The 15,724-nt window shown below is 36.0% G+C and overlaps 1 protein-coding gene and 1 non-coding gene across 6 annotated transcripts in view; both read right to left on the bottom strand.

Annotated features, from left to right (window-relative positions):
* The window catches only part of Cnot6l (CCR4-NOT transcription complex subunit 6 like), an 85,430-nt gene that overhangs the window by 62,152 nt on the left and 7,554 nt on the right, over positions 1-15,724 (bottom strand). For all 5 annotated transcript variants that reach the window (XM_036200638.1, XM_036200639.1, XM_036200636.1 and 2 more), the window contains exon 2: positions 1,322-1,443. In XM_036200638.1, the coding sequence (XP_036056531.1) occupies positions 1,322-1,433 (112 nt within the window). In that variant the 5' untranslated portion in view covers positions 1,434-1,443. The remainder of the gene's footprint in view (positions 1-1,321; positions 1,444-15,724) is intronic.
* Positions 8,297-8,488, bottom strand: LOC118592675. Its single transcript, XR_004946132.1, has one exon. It is a non-coding gene; the product is annotated as a U2 spliceosomal RNA (small nuclear RNA).

Raw genomic sequence — 15,724 nt, 5'->3', positions numbered from 1 at the left:
ATAAATTTTATAAAAGCAAAGCAACAGTTTTTAATATGTTTTGCTTTTAGGTAAGTGAGTATCTATGTGTTTGTGTGGGTATGTGCCCATGGCTGCAAGTGCTGCAGAGTTCTAAGATTCTCTAGGAGCTGAAGTTAGAGGTGCCTACAAGCCACCTAATGTGGGTGCTGGGAACCGAACTATGTCCTTTATTGTGCTCTTAATAGCCGAGCCATCTCTTCAGACCCATATACATTTATCACTTTCCAAAAAGATTTGGATGAGAGATGGCAAGAGAATATAGAGAACACAAAATCTCAAAGGGAAAATGTTATTTTTTTATTAACTAGACTCAATGTTTATTTCTATTCAGGGTTCTTTCTACCACAGACTCTTTCCTGCTATTTATTCAAACACAAAGTGTCAACTAGGATTTTATATTTTAGTACAAAAACAAAGTATTCAACGATGAGTAAAAGCAAAACTTGTGCTCACTTAGGATTTAACACAAAGGTCTTCATCAGGAAGGACTGACTTCGGAATTTGGGTTGATACAACTAAAAGGAGTACTCTGGGCATCTACCGGGTAAAAGCCAGCCTTTGGCTTCTTATATATGTACTTTGCTATTCCCTAACGTTAGAGGTCTTATATTCCATGGTATAGTTATCATAAGTAAGAAGCCAACACTGATACAGTCATAGCAACACACTCAGGCTTTATTCGGAATTTACCAGTTTTTGTATCTTTTTGTTCGTAAATTAAATTCAGGCTATTTTAATTATCATGTCCCTTTAATCCTCCTCTGACTTAAGGTACTTTCTTTTTGTTGTTTTTCACAATCTTGGTAACTTTGAAGTGTTTCAGTTGGGTATTTTATACAATGTCCTTCACTTTTAATTTGATGTTTTTCTCACTTTCAGATGGGGTTACAAGCATTTCAAATCATATTCTACTTCAACAAATTCTGAACATGCCCTATTCACAGCTAGCAGGTACTAGGAGTTCAGGGTTCCTTCTTTGCCAGCACTGAGATAATAGAAGTCTAGCAAAAATCTTAATTTGCAAAAAAATTACTCTGGAAAAGTCAACACAAAATTTATAGAACCTAATTTTACTCAGAAATTGAATTCTGAGTATCTTTAACCATAGATAGTTACTCTTGATCAAAACAATCTCAAACAAAAGGGAAAATATCTAGAAAGATCAAAGAAACACTAAGTGCCTCAGGATTCTTACATATTTCCAATTAGTTCATTCAGCTAAAAGACAACAAAGAGCCTATACATATAGCAACACTCTTGCCAATTGTTGCTATTACACTCCACATCAAATTCCACTCACCCGAGATTTCTAATTCTGCCCAGTGAGATTTTTTCCCATTGGCTACCTCCTCTGCTGACATGATGGTATAAATTCGGCGAGGATCTGGAGGATCATATTTTTCCTTTGGCATCCCTATTAGTCTGTGAAAAAAATATCAATAATTATTACAGTCAGGGCTGGCAAAGATGGCTCAGACAGTTAAAGTGCCTATTACATAACTTAATGAAATGAGTTCAAGCCCAGAAACCCATGGTAGCAGGATGCCACCAACTTTGGGAAGTTGTCATCTGACACCCCCCCCCACACTGCTTCTTTAAAGTTATGATTATTGTAATTATTTGAGGAAATTAGTCATTCGGGGGAAAAGCGGAAAATCCATGTGTGTGGGGAGAATATGAGCAAATAAAAAATTAAGTTAATAATATAGTATCAAAAAAAAAATGCTAAGTTTTCTTTTTCTCTCCTTTTGTCTGCCTACCTCTTCCCTGTTTCCTGGCTGGAGCCTCTGGTGAACCTCCCCATCCTCAAAAGGTGTAAGAATAATCTCCCTCCTCTGCCAAGTGGGCTCTGATTCTCTTCAGAGATCCTACCATACTTCTCTGGTGCTATGGCCTGAAGTCACCTCAAAGCCTCCAACATACTGTTGCCACCCCCACCCCCAGCAATCTGTCTCGGTGTACTCTAACCAAACCACCAAGCTAGTTAAATCATTTTATACTACATATTCTCACTTGAAGAAAAACACTACAATATTCTAAGCTTTTGGAGAAACTCTTTAACAGACGCCTAAGGGAAAATGCAAATAAGCAACCACACTAGACTTCAGAAAACAGTGTTGCTCCTCAATTCCTTTCCCTGTGCCAAGCCACACTGCTTTCCTGGAAAAGCTGATCTTACAACTAGTTTCCTTAATGGAACTTCAACTAATCTAAGAGGACTGTAACTCTATCCTCCCATTTGAGTAACACCCAGATATCTTATACCCTAAGACTAACATAATAGCACATGGCTTTCCCCTTGACCCTGGCATTGGTTTAGACAATGCTCAAGACCCCTTTTGTATGTGGAAGAAGCAGGATCCTCTTTCCTGCTGATCATAAACAAAAAAGGCTATAACTCAGATAGTTCCATATAGCCATCCAACTACAAGGAACGCTGACCTCATAAATTAGTCTAGAAAACAGACAAAAGAAAAGACAGATTTCTCAATAAATCACACGTGCAGCACCCATGCCCAGTATGCTTCCCTTACCACAGCAAGCTGAGTTTTGTCTTCTGTTACTTGCCATCAAGTAACATCAACACATCCTAATCAGGTAAATGCATATCTACCTCTTGTTCTGAGGTAATTGTTGCTCCTTTTTATCCTCACAAGTCCTTAACTAGATAAATTACAGAGCCATGCCAACTAAAACAAAAATCATGTGATTGTTTTCCTAATCCCAGAACAATCATCAATGGTAACTAAATCAATCATAAAACCACTTCAAATGTGCTAAGTATTAAGCAGATGACAAAAAGCCCTGAAAGTAACTTTATTCAAGGGGTCCAATACAAGTCTTACTGCTTTGATAGCAGACAAAAGGTAAAATCACTTCAGATCAAACACCAGCACATGAAAAAGCCACAAGTGTCTAATTCAGGATCTACGTGCTATCCTTATTACAAATGACGTGTAGTTCCAGTTGACTTGACTTTTATGTGTCAGTGACCTGGCACCTGGCATGGAAGATTTCTCCCACTAGGCTGCATTCTCAGCTCTACAGTTGTGTCTTTGCTCAGTTTTCTTTGTTCTTTCTCAAAGAACAAAGTGCCCTTAAACCAAGTATCCAAATCTCTGGCTATTTTTAGGTTAAGAAACAGTATTTCAAATCTAAGAGTTACTTTCAGGAGATGTAAAATTTGTTGCATATTGAAAATAAAGTATCGTAGTATTCCATCATGTATCAAGAAATCAAAACTCATTTAAGACCACAATCAAAATTTCTCATGTCAGTTTTTTCTTTACTTAAAGGAATAGAGCACACGTTTTCCACATTGGTTATTTATCCCCAGTCTCTAGGTTAACTCTTCAATTCTAATCTCATCATATTATGTTATTTGGAGTTACAATGTTAAAGTAGAAAAAATCCTTCTAGTCAAGAGAACAGAATCTCTGGCCTAGGTGGAGTCCTAACGTTCTAGTTGGGCCAAGTCAATCACCTGGCCAAAGGACCACACCTACAAAGGCAGGATCAACTTAAGTCAGGCTAAAGTGATAGATGCCATAAACTCTCCTTTACTGAGTATTATCTATATTCCTCCTTCCCAGAATTTCGGCTCCCTGCTACCACGAGGTCTGATCAGTCTGTCTACTTTTCTGAGGCCTGAGTTAGAAAGGTACAACTTCTCCATTTCTTTTCTTTCTCTTTCTTTTGGGTACAGCCCAGAATGTAAATATGCTTTTCTGATACTTTAGATTTCCTTACTTTTTTTCTAAAGCTCCCTTCCCTGCCATATGGCTGCTGGAATGGGTCTGACCTCCAGGACATGACTTTTTCCTTCCCTTCTCCAGGCACCTACTGAGGAGTTACAGCTTGCCTACCCACGGATGTTCTTTCTTTAAACTCTGATAAAATTGCCCTTGAGCTTCCATTTAAGTTCATTCCTAAATTCTTTTATTTATGACACCATGAATCCAAAGGGGGCCCCCGATCTCTGTATCATCTAGCAACCCAATGAGAACCCCAAAATTCTAGTAATAATAATAATAAACTCTATTTTCCCATAAATGTTGTATAATTACTTATAAAGCACAAAGAATATAAACATTTTTCACAAAGAGAAAAACTTGATTTCCACCACATTTGGCTTATTTTAAATATTGCTCAAAGTTTTCATAAAATGAAAGCTTTATTTTCTATATAACACATGTGAATTCTGTGGGCATTTTTCCATTCTAAGATTATATAACAGTAAGTATTAAGCAAATCAGACAGACCTAGATTCAAACACGATACATAATCCTTATCTACAGTAAGGATGGATAAAAAGCATGTTTCATTAATGTTATATTGTTTTTATAAAACTTAACAGGAAAGCAATACGAACAATGTTATACATTGTGTTGGTTAGATTGTTTTACCAACCTGACAGAACCTAGATAGAGTCATCTGAAAAGAGGACACCTCAGTTGAGAAAATACCTCTGTGCTGGCTGGTTTTTGTGAACTTGACTGGGATGAGGAAATCTTAATTGAGGAAATCCCTTTTTAAGACTGTCTTATAGGCAAGCTTGTAGGGCATTTTCCTAGTTAATGACTGATGTGGAAAGGTCCAGAAAATTATGAATGGTTCTCTTAAGAGAGCTCATCACTAGCAAGTTATGCACACAGAAAAGTATACTACTAATCCACTGGCAGGATAACACAGTCCTATATTACCAAGTTTTTTTCCTTCAGATAATCCTGGAAATGATAGCAGCTCTGTTTCTATAAACAAAGTCAACCATAAAGTATATTTAGACCCAAAATGAGACAAACTACAAAAGTGCCTACAAAGGGATCACATGTCATAGACAAGTCCACTAAAGAACTACATTTGGCCCAACATGTTTAAATAGAGAAGGACCAAAAATGGGAAGCAACAAAACAATTCATACAAAATCTTCCTTTTTCCTTCCGATTTCATGCTCTGTCTCAGATCACATATGAAAGCATTGACTTTAGTCATACTTCACAGAATGTTGTTTAGTAAACAATTACCTATGGTAGGTGTGGCAGCACATGCCTTTAGTCTCAAGCACTCAGGAGGCAGAGGCAGATGGATCTCTGTACATTCAAAGCTAGCCTGTGCTACATACAGAGTTCTAGGTCAGGCAAGGCCTTAAACTAAACAATGTCATATATAAACTAAGAAGGTTATATGGCATCTAAAAAAAAAAAAAAGGAAACAGTAATTTAAGTTACTATTTATTTCAATTTTTATAAAAACTAAAAGTTTAACTAATAAACCCTTTTCATGATGCATAACCTTTTGTATCACTTTAGTTTTCTGATAAAATATTTTAAGTTAAACCTTGAATACAAAAGCCTGAGAATAATCTGTAGTAACTGTCCCATATTTTGACACAAACCAAATTATACAATGTTCCAGTGTTAGATGAAAACAGTTTGGGTTTCTGAAACCCAAAGTATAGAATGTGGAAAAGCATTAGCTAAATCTGAAGTCTCCACTAGAAACAGTGAAGTACAACAGAAAATTTTCAATAACCAAACTGTCTAGGATAACATTCAAAAACCATAAAGGAAAAGGTTCCATATCTTATTATGAAAGGGTTCAAAGGAAAGGGAGATTCAATGCTGACTCACAATCATCCAAAACAGCATTAAACATAAAGATCACCCTTTGGAGGGGGGAAAGGGGCATGATTAAATTCTCACCAAAATATCTAATCTACTCATACAAACCCCTATCAAAAGGTAGTGCTTTGTACTGAACAAAGTTTAAAAGATAGAGGTAATAACTTTAAAATAGTTCCTAAAATAACTGGTTAAAAGAATAAACAACTTGAGAACTTACAAAGGCTCTGAGTCAACAATGTTTCCATGCCATGGCCCAGAGTAAAAACAAAAGCTGCCCACTGAAAGAGAAACCTGTATTTTATCAGAAGAAACTAAATTTATTTGTTCATTTCCTACAAATGGCCCAGAACCTTTCACTTCAATTTCTGTTTTCTTGGCAGGTAGACAATCCACAAAAGCAACAAAACACACAAAATATAATATTCTTCCAAATTTTAGTCCTAGAGTAGAAATGCCTCCATAACAAACTCATTAAAGGTCACAGAGAAGCAAATGTCTAGTTCTGTTACTTAAAAAACACAATTTTGTTCCATTAGCTAGACAATGCAAAATAGTAACAGTATACACATTTAACATACTAGGAATAACAGGTAGCTAGAGAGTCAAAGAATAGTATTTGTTATCAATTTTTGAAACTTAATTACACACAATCCATATCCACTATTACAACAGAGAAAAAATGCTACATTTTTTTTCTTAAACTTTATTTTGAAGTTAGTTTTGACAAAAAGGCATAAGAATGTAACATTTTAGAAACATTTAGATAAAACTCATGATAAAACTGTTTCCTTTGTCCTAAAAATAAGCCAAAATAAACAAACAAATCAATACCAGGGATGTCTAACAGACTCCCAAAACTTGCAGCCTATTGCTATTGTCCTTGGTAACCCCCGGGAAGTACAAGATTAAGTCCCTATTGTTAAAGACACCATGTACTTCAGAAACAGGGCCCAGAGACCCAGAGTTGGAAGTGGCCTGAATTCCCACTCCCTGGGGAGTAGCTTTCATGGCACTAGAAGGGACCATGCAAGCTTCTACCCAGTTATGATGCCTATGAACCACACCAACCATCTGGTACTGAAAATCTAGCTAGCTACTCAGTGCTAGTAAAATTATGGTTACTGCAGGAGAATCGACAGTCACCAATTTACTAAACTACCATACTAATCCCTAATAACAACCTATAAACAGTTGTCTTTATACCCACAGATTAAGTACAGTCTTCGCCCCCTCATCAAGAAAACTTCTTCCATTAGAGACCACTGCAGAAACCACAACCAATCAATATGCAGAGTTGTGCAGCTTAGTACCAATGGATTCATGTACAGGACACTCCCACACCCAAGACACAGGGAACATTGCAGATGGGGTGGAAAGACTGTAAGAGCCAGAGGATCAGGGAGTTTGCTGTAAGACTGTGTAGCAACATCAGAACCTACATGTGTTAAGTCTCACCAACATGACTGCCCAAACATGAGCTGAACTAGAGATATTAACAAACATGCCAAACCAGACAGACCAGGAAAAGCCCACAACTCTTCAACCCAACACAAAGATCTACAAGCAATTGAGTAAAGCTGGGAGCAGAAGAGATGGCCCTCTCCATGGAAGACCACACCCAGTGCCTGTCAGCCCTGAAAAAATACATACAAGTGATGCTATGTAAACTCAACAGATTATGGTTAGGAATATGTATGTTTATATAAGTACATGCATGCAATAATTAATTAAAAAAGAGGCAACGAATCTGAAAAAGAATGGGGAAGGATCTATGGGAGGGTTTGAAGGGATAAAAGGGAAGGGAGAAATGTAATTAAATTACACCCTCAAAAAATAAACAAAAATTTAAAAGCTCACTGTCTTGGAACTATGACAAATGTATACATTTTTCCATTTCTCTCTCTTTTTCTTTACAAAATACTGTTATTTCCCACAAAAGCAATATAAAATATTTCATAAATCAATGTAATATAATGAATAATGTATGCAAATATCATAAAGTAGCAACTAAGAACTAAATCTGAACTGAGTAATTTTTAATCAGGTAGATGATTAATTGTGAGTTATCCAAACATTACAATTATTGTTATTTATGATAATAGAAATTACCTAAATTTATATATATTCACAGTCTTTTTGTTTGTTTGTTTGTTTCCCTGTGTAGCTTTTGGAGCCTATCCTGGAACTCACTTTATAGACCAGGCTGGCCTCGAACTCAACAGAGATCTGCCTCCCTCTGCCTCCTGAATACTGGAATTAAAGGCATGTGCCACCACCGCCAGGCTGAAAAATGTCTTTTAAGTGACTTCATAATTACTAACTGAGGATGTGGTCTCTTTTCAATCAATACTAATCCCCAAATGACTTTCCTAGTTTTGAAAACTGAGGATCACATTATCTTGAAACTCCCTCATATCTTCTGAACTGAATTTTAAGTAGAATAAAGAAAGACAGGGTTTATGAGTTAGGAGAAAACATGCACTAAATGCCCAGTACATGCCTAGATAGCTTGATCTGTATGTACTCTCATGTTTCATTTCACTAAAATTATGAATTACACATTAACTTTCAATTTACAGATAAGGAAATTAAGATACAGAAAAGCTATGAAACATCCAATACTCCACAGATGATTAGTAAGTAGAATTTCTTTTAAGTCCCCCAACACAGTGTACTATTCTTGCAATACCAGGTGTATACATGTGATGAATGTATAGTGTGTTCCTACTCTACCTACTTACTCCAAAAACTTATATATTATTCTTGGAAAGATAATACATCAGACAGCAAACTGATAAGAACAGATGCTATGCCTGATCTTGGCCAAAAGCCCAAGAAGCAATTAACTGGAATTTAAACATAGGTTTTTTTTGTTTTGGTTTGGGTTTTTTTTTGGTTTTTTTTGTTTGAGCTGAGGATTGAACCCAGGGCTCTACCACTGAGCTAAATCCCCAACCCTTAAACATAGATTTACGTGCTGGAGATATGGCTCAGGAATAATACTTGCCTAGCTTATCATTTAATCCTTAACATGGAAAAAAACAAAATAAACCCACAACTATGAAACATAAGTTGTCTAACTATAAAACCTAAGCTGTAAGTCATGCCAAGTTTAGTTCTGTACATTCCTAGAAAAAGCAGAAAAATTTTTTTTACAGTTTTGTGTACAGAGAACTTTTCAGCAAGGTAAAGACCATTAGAATTATTACAGATGAACCAGGCTTGGTGACACACCTTTAATTCTCAGAAAGCAGAGTTTTATAATGTGGCACACAAATTTTTAATGCTGTAAAAATCTGAAAGCATAAGATGTACCAGTGGATAAAAAATTAGTGATGTGTTTTAATAAAAAAAAAAACCTGTATATACAATATGATTTTACCTTTTTTAAATGTAAAATAAGCATGGCTATATAAAAGCATATTGCTGAGATAATAATTCTATATACTACATTAACAGTTTTAATTACTATGAGATAAAATAACCAGGGAATTTATCCCCTTTAGTATCATTTCAAGTTATTTTTTTAAAACAGCACATATTATTATTACCATCTGTAAAAAAAAAAAAAAAAAAAAATACGTAACTAAGACAAAATACACAAAGTTGAGAGAACCCAGGAGAAAACATAAGCATAGATTGTTAACCTATCCATGAATATCAGGGAAATCTGTGAATTTGTATAGGAAGAAACTGTATCACGGTTTTCATATAGACCTAGACAACCTACATAGTACTGAGAGTGGTAACGATGACTTTTGTCAAAAACAGAATTTAATGTTCATGTAACATTATAGTTATTACAAAAATCTCAGAATATTTTCACTACTTTACAATTATGGTTGTCATTAGACTTACTGCTAGATCATCTTATACTTAAATGCACTAATAAGGAAGTACATATACTTTCATACCACATATTTGTTCTTATTTATTTTAGTGTTTCAATTAATAGTTTTGTTTGATTAGAGATTTTTAGGGGAGGAGCTAATTCTGTTTTTCTTCTTGAGACAAGGTGTCATGTATCACAGGGTATCCTTGAACTGATCCTCTTGCCTCCAACTCCAAAGTGCTGGGATTACAGGTGTGTACCACTACATCCAACTATACGTGGTGGTAGGACAGAACCAAGGCTAAGTGATGCTAAGTTGCACTCTACCAAATGAGCTGAACTCTCAGCCCAACAAGGTTCTTTTTCAATCCAATTTATTTTCTTTCATTTACCTTCAATTATTATATAAAAGAACCACAGCTTTCTCAAGGCTATCAATGGTGTTCTCAGAACCTAGCAAAAGTTAAGAACCTATGAAGTCTACAGGCCAGGAAGTCAATACTGAATATACTCAGTAAAGAATTAAGAAGGGCCTAAACTCAGGAAACAATGCAAATCATTCCAGTAGAGATCACACCAACCTATTTCTCTAACATTATTTTTAAAGACAGGATTTCACTATGTAACCCTAGCAGGCCTGAATGGAACTCAGTATATTGACAAGACTGGGGTCAAACTCAGAGATCTGGAAGTTCTGCTTCTCAAGTGCTGAGATTAAAGGTTTGTGCCATTGCTAATACAAAAGTCTTAATTCCCTTCCCTGAACCAACTTTTTGGCATATTCTCACTTGCTCTGAGTTCTCTCCTTGATACAAAATAACCAATGTGCCTTGGAAGCTTTCTTTTTTCATCCCAACATAAATCTATTTTATTACTTCTTTGAGAATTTCAAACAATGTTTTGATTATATCTATACCACCACTTTATACCTATTTCTTGACTTAACCATTTATATTTTAATTCTAAATCTTAAAAAATTTATTCTCACTTCAACTGATTTCTCATCTACCAGATTAACATTTTAACTTAAAGTTTTCATTTCCTGAGAATTTCATGAGTGTGTACTTACATCATTTCTACTCTCTCTCCTGTCCAACTCCTCCATGTCCCCCAACCCCTTCCCAAATTCAACTCTTATGACTTACATGTGTGTGTGTGTACACATACCCTACTACATCCACCATTTAGTGTTGCTCAAATGAACATATGCTTAGAAATGATCACTCAGAATTGGGTATCAGAGGACTTGTCCCTGGATGAAGCTCCCTCACCCTCTCTGGAAGCCAGAGTACTCTATAGCTCCTCATGCAGGGGTGGGAGCTTGTGAGATTAACCCATCCACACTGGTATGTCAAATGGTGGTGTTATTATGCAGGTCTTGTTTAGGCAATCATATTGTTGAGATTTCATGGTCCAGCTTCTCTGTCATGTCTTTGCAGCAGACAATCTGGATCTCTGGCTCTTATCTTTCTGAAAACCTCTTCCATGATTTTTTCCTGAGCCTTAGGTATAGGGGTTGTATTACAGATGTGCCAAATGGGATTAAGCATTTCAGTCACTTATTTTTTGCATTGTGATAAGCTATAGATCTCTGTAGTAGCCTCCATCTACTGCAAAAATAAGCTTCTTTGTTGAAGGATGAAAGGTACACCCATCAGGCTGGACTGGTACTCAGGCTGCTCAACTCAAACTAGGCCTTCTTCAAATGTCCAGGTTAATATTCTTAAGACCCAAGTTCCATCCCTAGCACAGTTTCAAAGAGAATGAGTAAACTTTAAACATTTATTTATCAACCTGCTCAATGGTTCCTAATGTTTTTAATAGTATAGGTAAATAAGAGATTTTGGAGCTATACAGTATCTACCAGTAAAAATAAGTGTGTGGTTAACTAATGAGTGCTTCTAAAATAAAGCTACACTACAACTTTTTTATTTAAATATTAATAAGAGCCAGGCAGTGGTGGCGTGCACCTTTAATCCTGGCACTCAGGAGGCAGAGCCAGGTGGATCTCTGTGAGTTCGAGGCCAGCCCGGGCTACAGAGGGAGTCCTAGGAAAGGTGCAAAGCTACACAGAGAAACTCTGTCTCAAAAAAACAAAAATAAATAAATAAATATTAGCAAGAGACCTCAATTTATGTATTTTAAAAATATTTGCTGCTCTGGAATTGAAATGTGTGTCAATGACATAAAGACAAAACTAATATTCCTTATGTAGGCACAGATCCCACACATAATCATGGTTTAATTTGTCCTATTAACTTCATGTTCCTATTCAAGTCATGAAAGTTAATCAGAAGTTAAATTGACTCTCCAAAATTTAACATCTGCAACTACATATTTGTTGATGTAATTTCCACTGCTTATAATGGCACTTATGCATTTAATACACATTTCCTAAGTTCTTACTATATACAAAGCATGACATGTTTCCTATTATGTTTCAAACACTTGAGCTATAAAGATGAAGTATATATCATCTGTACTCTTCAAAATGACATAGTCTAGAAGAAAAGCCAAGACATAAACCAGGTAATTATAAGACCCAGTGGCAAATTTTATCAAAGAGGAACACACACGATACTAAAGGCATACAAGAAAAATCATAAAGCAAAGCCTGGAAGTGTCAGATAAGGTTTCCTAGATTAAGTAGCACCTGAGGTGAATTATTAAAGAAGTCAGTGGGGTCATAAAGTGTAAGGTACTGTAGGCACATTTAAAGCACAGACCAGACTCTAAGTTACTCACTGTGGCTAAGCTAAGGAATATGTGAGAAGAAAGAATAATAAATAAGAAAACTGGAGAAGTAAGCAAAGAAAAGATCTTGACGGGCCTTCCTTATGGTGCTATGAAATGTGCACCTTATTGTAGCAGACTAGGCAACAAATACCCTGAAAAGCACACAGGTTAGGAATTCCACTTAGTATGTGACCTTCATGAAATCTGCTCAATTTCAATATTCTCAAATATACAATAGGGATTAATAATATCAATTTCACCAATACTATAATAAATATTTCATTTAAATCTAGCATAAGGATAGTAAACTGCTTACACCCTGAATTGATAGTAGTTACTAATTTTTATTTATTTATTTTTGTTTGTTTTTTGAGACAGGATTTCTCTGTATAACTCTGGCTGTCCTGGAACTTGCTCTCTAGGCCAAGCTGGCCTTGAACTCAGAGATTCCTCTGCCTCTGCCTCCTGAGTGCTGAGATTAAAGGCATGAACCACTACCAACCAGCTAATTTTTAATCTTTAAGTAATAATTAAAAAACAAAAAATTTAGCTGGATATGGCTCACATCTGTAATTCCAATACTAAATAGATTGAGGCAAGAGGAGTGTCTTGAATTATAGACTAGCTTGGGCTGTAAAGTGAAATCCTGCCTCAAATGCAAGAAATAAAATTACAACAAAAATAGATTATGCAATGAAGATCTTACATGACCTACATCTTTACCAAAAGTTTACTGACTCAACCTAAAACATAATGTAGAACCAGAAAATATTAACTATTATTATAACTGAAACATTTTAAGTATGAAATAGAAGGCGAGTTGAAATTTACAAAAAAATCTGTCTGGTGATAGTATATATAAAGGAACAAAAGGAATGTCAGAAAATGATAAAGATGTTTCTGTAATCGATTTTCTTTCCTTTTTTTCCTTTCTTCATGGGGGGGGGGACAGATTTCTACCTCTGCTTACTAATCCCTGTAAGTTAAAACCTATTATGTACTCTGTAACAGCACTAAATCTTACTGTCAGTTAGCATATTCCCTTGTTTGTTATAACCAGATTTAAATGCCCTATTCATGGAAAAATAAGCACTCTAGTCAAACATATCCCACTGTAATCAGGAATGTTAACTTGCATGTTTACTAATAAGAAGCTGCAATGGCTAGTATATACTGGTTATAGCTTTTATTGCAGATCTGCTAGATATCATTCTAAACACTATGAGAATCAGATCATTTAATCATTATTCAACTCTGAGATAAGTGCTCTTACTAGCTTCTTATTATAAACAGAGAAACTGAAACAGAGAAATTAAATGTATTTCTGACAGCTACAACATGGAAAATGCAAGTCTCAAATTCTTAAGAATCCTACTGTCTAGGTCACAGTATTTTCAGAAATATTAGTTTAGATTACATGTGTAAAGGCTATGGGGATGAATTTTCTTAGTTCCACTCCATAGTAAAGACTTAATCCAAAAGGGAGGGAGAGAAAGAAAGGCAAGCTACTTTATCTCAGTAAGTAATAGGACACAGATAAAGCATGCTCAGTACCCTAGGTTCAACTTCAACATCCCATATCCTTATCATACACAAAACACTACTTTAAATGTCTTAATTTCCTAGAACCCTAAGTTCAATAGCTTATAGCCATTAAAAAATTAATAAACATGTACTAATTGGTTAGGTATGGGTTTGGTTTTGTTCACCCCTTTTAAAATTACTTCCTTTAAAAACAGAGTCTTGCTATACAGTAGAAACCTGTTCTGAACTTGCCACTCTCCTGACACAGTCCTCCAAGTGTTGAGATTTCAGGTATGTTACTATGCCTAGTGTAGTGGTTTGAAAGAATGGCCCCCACAAGCTAATGTATCTGGAATGTTTGTTTCCCAGCTGGTGGACAGTTTGGGAAGGACTAGGAGGTGTGGCCTTGTTGGAGGAGGTATGTCACTGGGAGGTGGGCTTTGAGGTTTCACATCATTCCCAGTTAGTGTTCTCTCTGTTACCTCCAACTCATCAGTAAGCTCTTAACTACTGCTCTAGTGCCATGCCTACCTGTCTGATGTCATGCTCCCTGCCATGACGGTCATAGACTCATCCTTAAATAAATGTAAGTAGGCCCCCAATTAAACGCTTTCTTTTTTAAGTTGCCTTGATCATGGTGTCTCTTCATAGTAATCAGATAATAAACTAAGAAACCCAGCTAAGGGCTGGAGAGATGGCTCCGAGCACTGACTGTTCTTCCAAAGGTCCTGAGTTCAATTCCCAGCAACCACATGGTGGCTTACAACCATCTGTAATGAGATCTGGTGCCCTCTTCTGTCCTGCAGGGATATGTGCAGACAGAACACTGTATACATAATAAAATAAATAAATCTTAAAAAAAAAAAAAAGAAGAAAAGAAACCCAGCTAAATAATATTTTCCCGATTCAAAGTTTTCAAACCTGAAACAATTTTACACTGTTTCAGGGTTTACTCTTAATTTGTATCTGTAATGCCCTCTGCAAGCTCTGTATTAAAGGCTTGGTTAGCAGCTAATGGGCTCCAGGGAGGTGATGGTGTCAGTACTTCAATGTATCAGTGGATTAACCTACTAACAAAGTCATAATTTGATGGCATTACTGGGATGGAAAATGGTAGAAATTAGGAAATGAGTAGTCATTGAGGGCATGCCTTGTAAGGATATGTCTTGTCCCTACCCCATCCCTGCTTCCTAGATACCATAAGTGAACAGCTTTTCTCTTCTTTGCTGTGGTCCAAAAATTATAGAGCCAGCAAACTGTGAACTGAAACCTTTGAAATCATGAGCTAAATTTTCCCTCCTTTGTTTCACTTGGCTATTTTGTCATATTAACAAAGTGACTAGCAGTCTCCATTCTGTACAGAAGTCACTATTTTTGATAAATTTACACAAACATGTTGCATTAAATATGAGCCTATAGGATGAGCACTTATTTTGGAGGTTTTGTTTTGTTAACATTATGATTAGAAAGTAACAGACATATATGCACAGGTCTCCATAAGCTTTGCAATGTCTCCTTTACATCTTTCATACTTCTCTTTAGAACTAGGTATATTAACGAGTACAGAATGGGTCTTTGAACAAGGCTTTTAATTTTCAAGATGCAAAACATTAGAAATATTTACCATGAAGAAGTTAACCAAACTACTCAAAAATCTTCCTCAGAGGATAGGAAGGCAGAGTGAGGGAAAAGGAAGAGAGAACAGAAGGGGGAGGAAAGGAAGAAGGAATAAAAAGAGGGGGAAAGTGGGGAGGGGAGGGGAAAGAGAAATGAGATCTCACCAAGTAAAGCAATATGCAGAGATAATACAGCCAAGTTCTTAGGGGAAAGTAAGTAAACATGAGTCTGGGTTTCACACTGTAAGATTCCTGGGCAATGAAAGAATACACTATGATTCAATTAAAATTGAAGTTGCCCAGAGATAAAACTCTATTTCAGGTACCAGTGTTAGTACAGCTAATAAAGCAAAGATGTGGTATTTTCATTG

The sequence above is a fragment of the Onychomys torridus genome, chromosome 10 (assembly GCF_903995425.1).
Source record: "Onychomys torridus chromosome 10, mOncTor1.1, whole genome shotgun sequence".
Lineage (NCBI taxonomy): Eukaryota > Metazoa > Chordata > Mammalia > Rodentia > Cricetidae > Onychomys > Onychomys torridus.
This window is presented reverse-complemented; position numbering and strand designations above follow the sequence as displayed.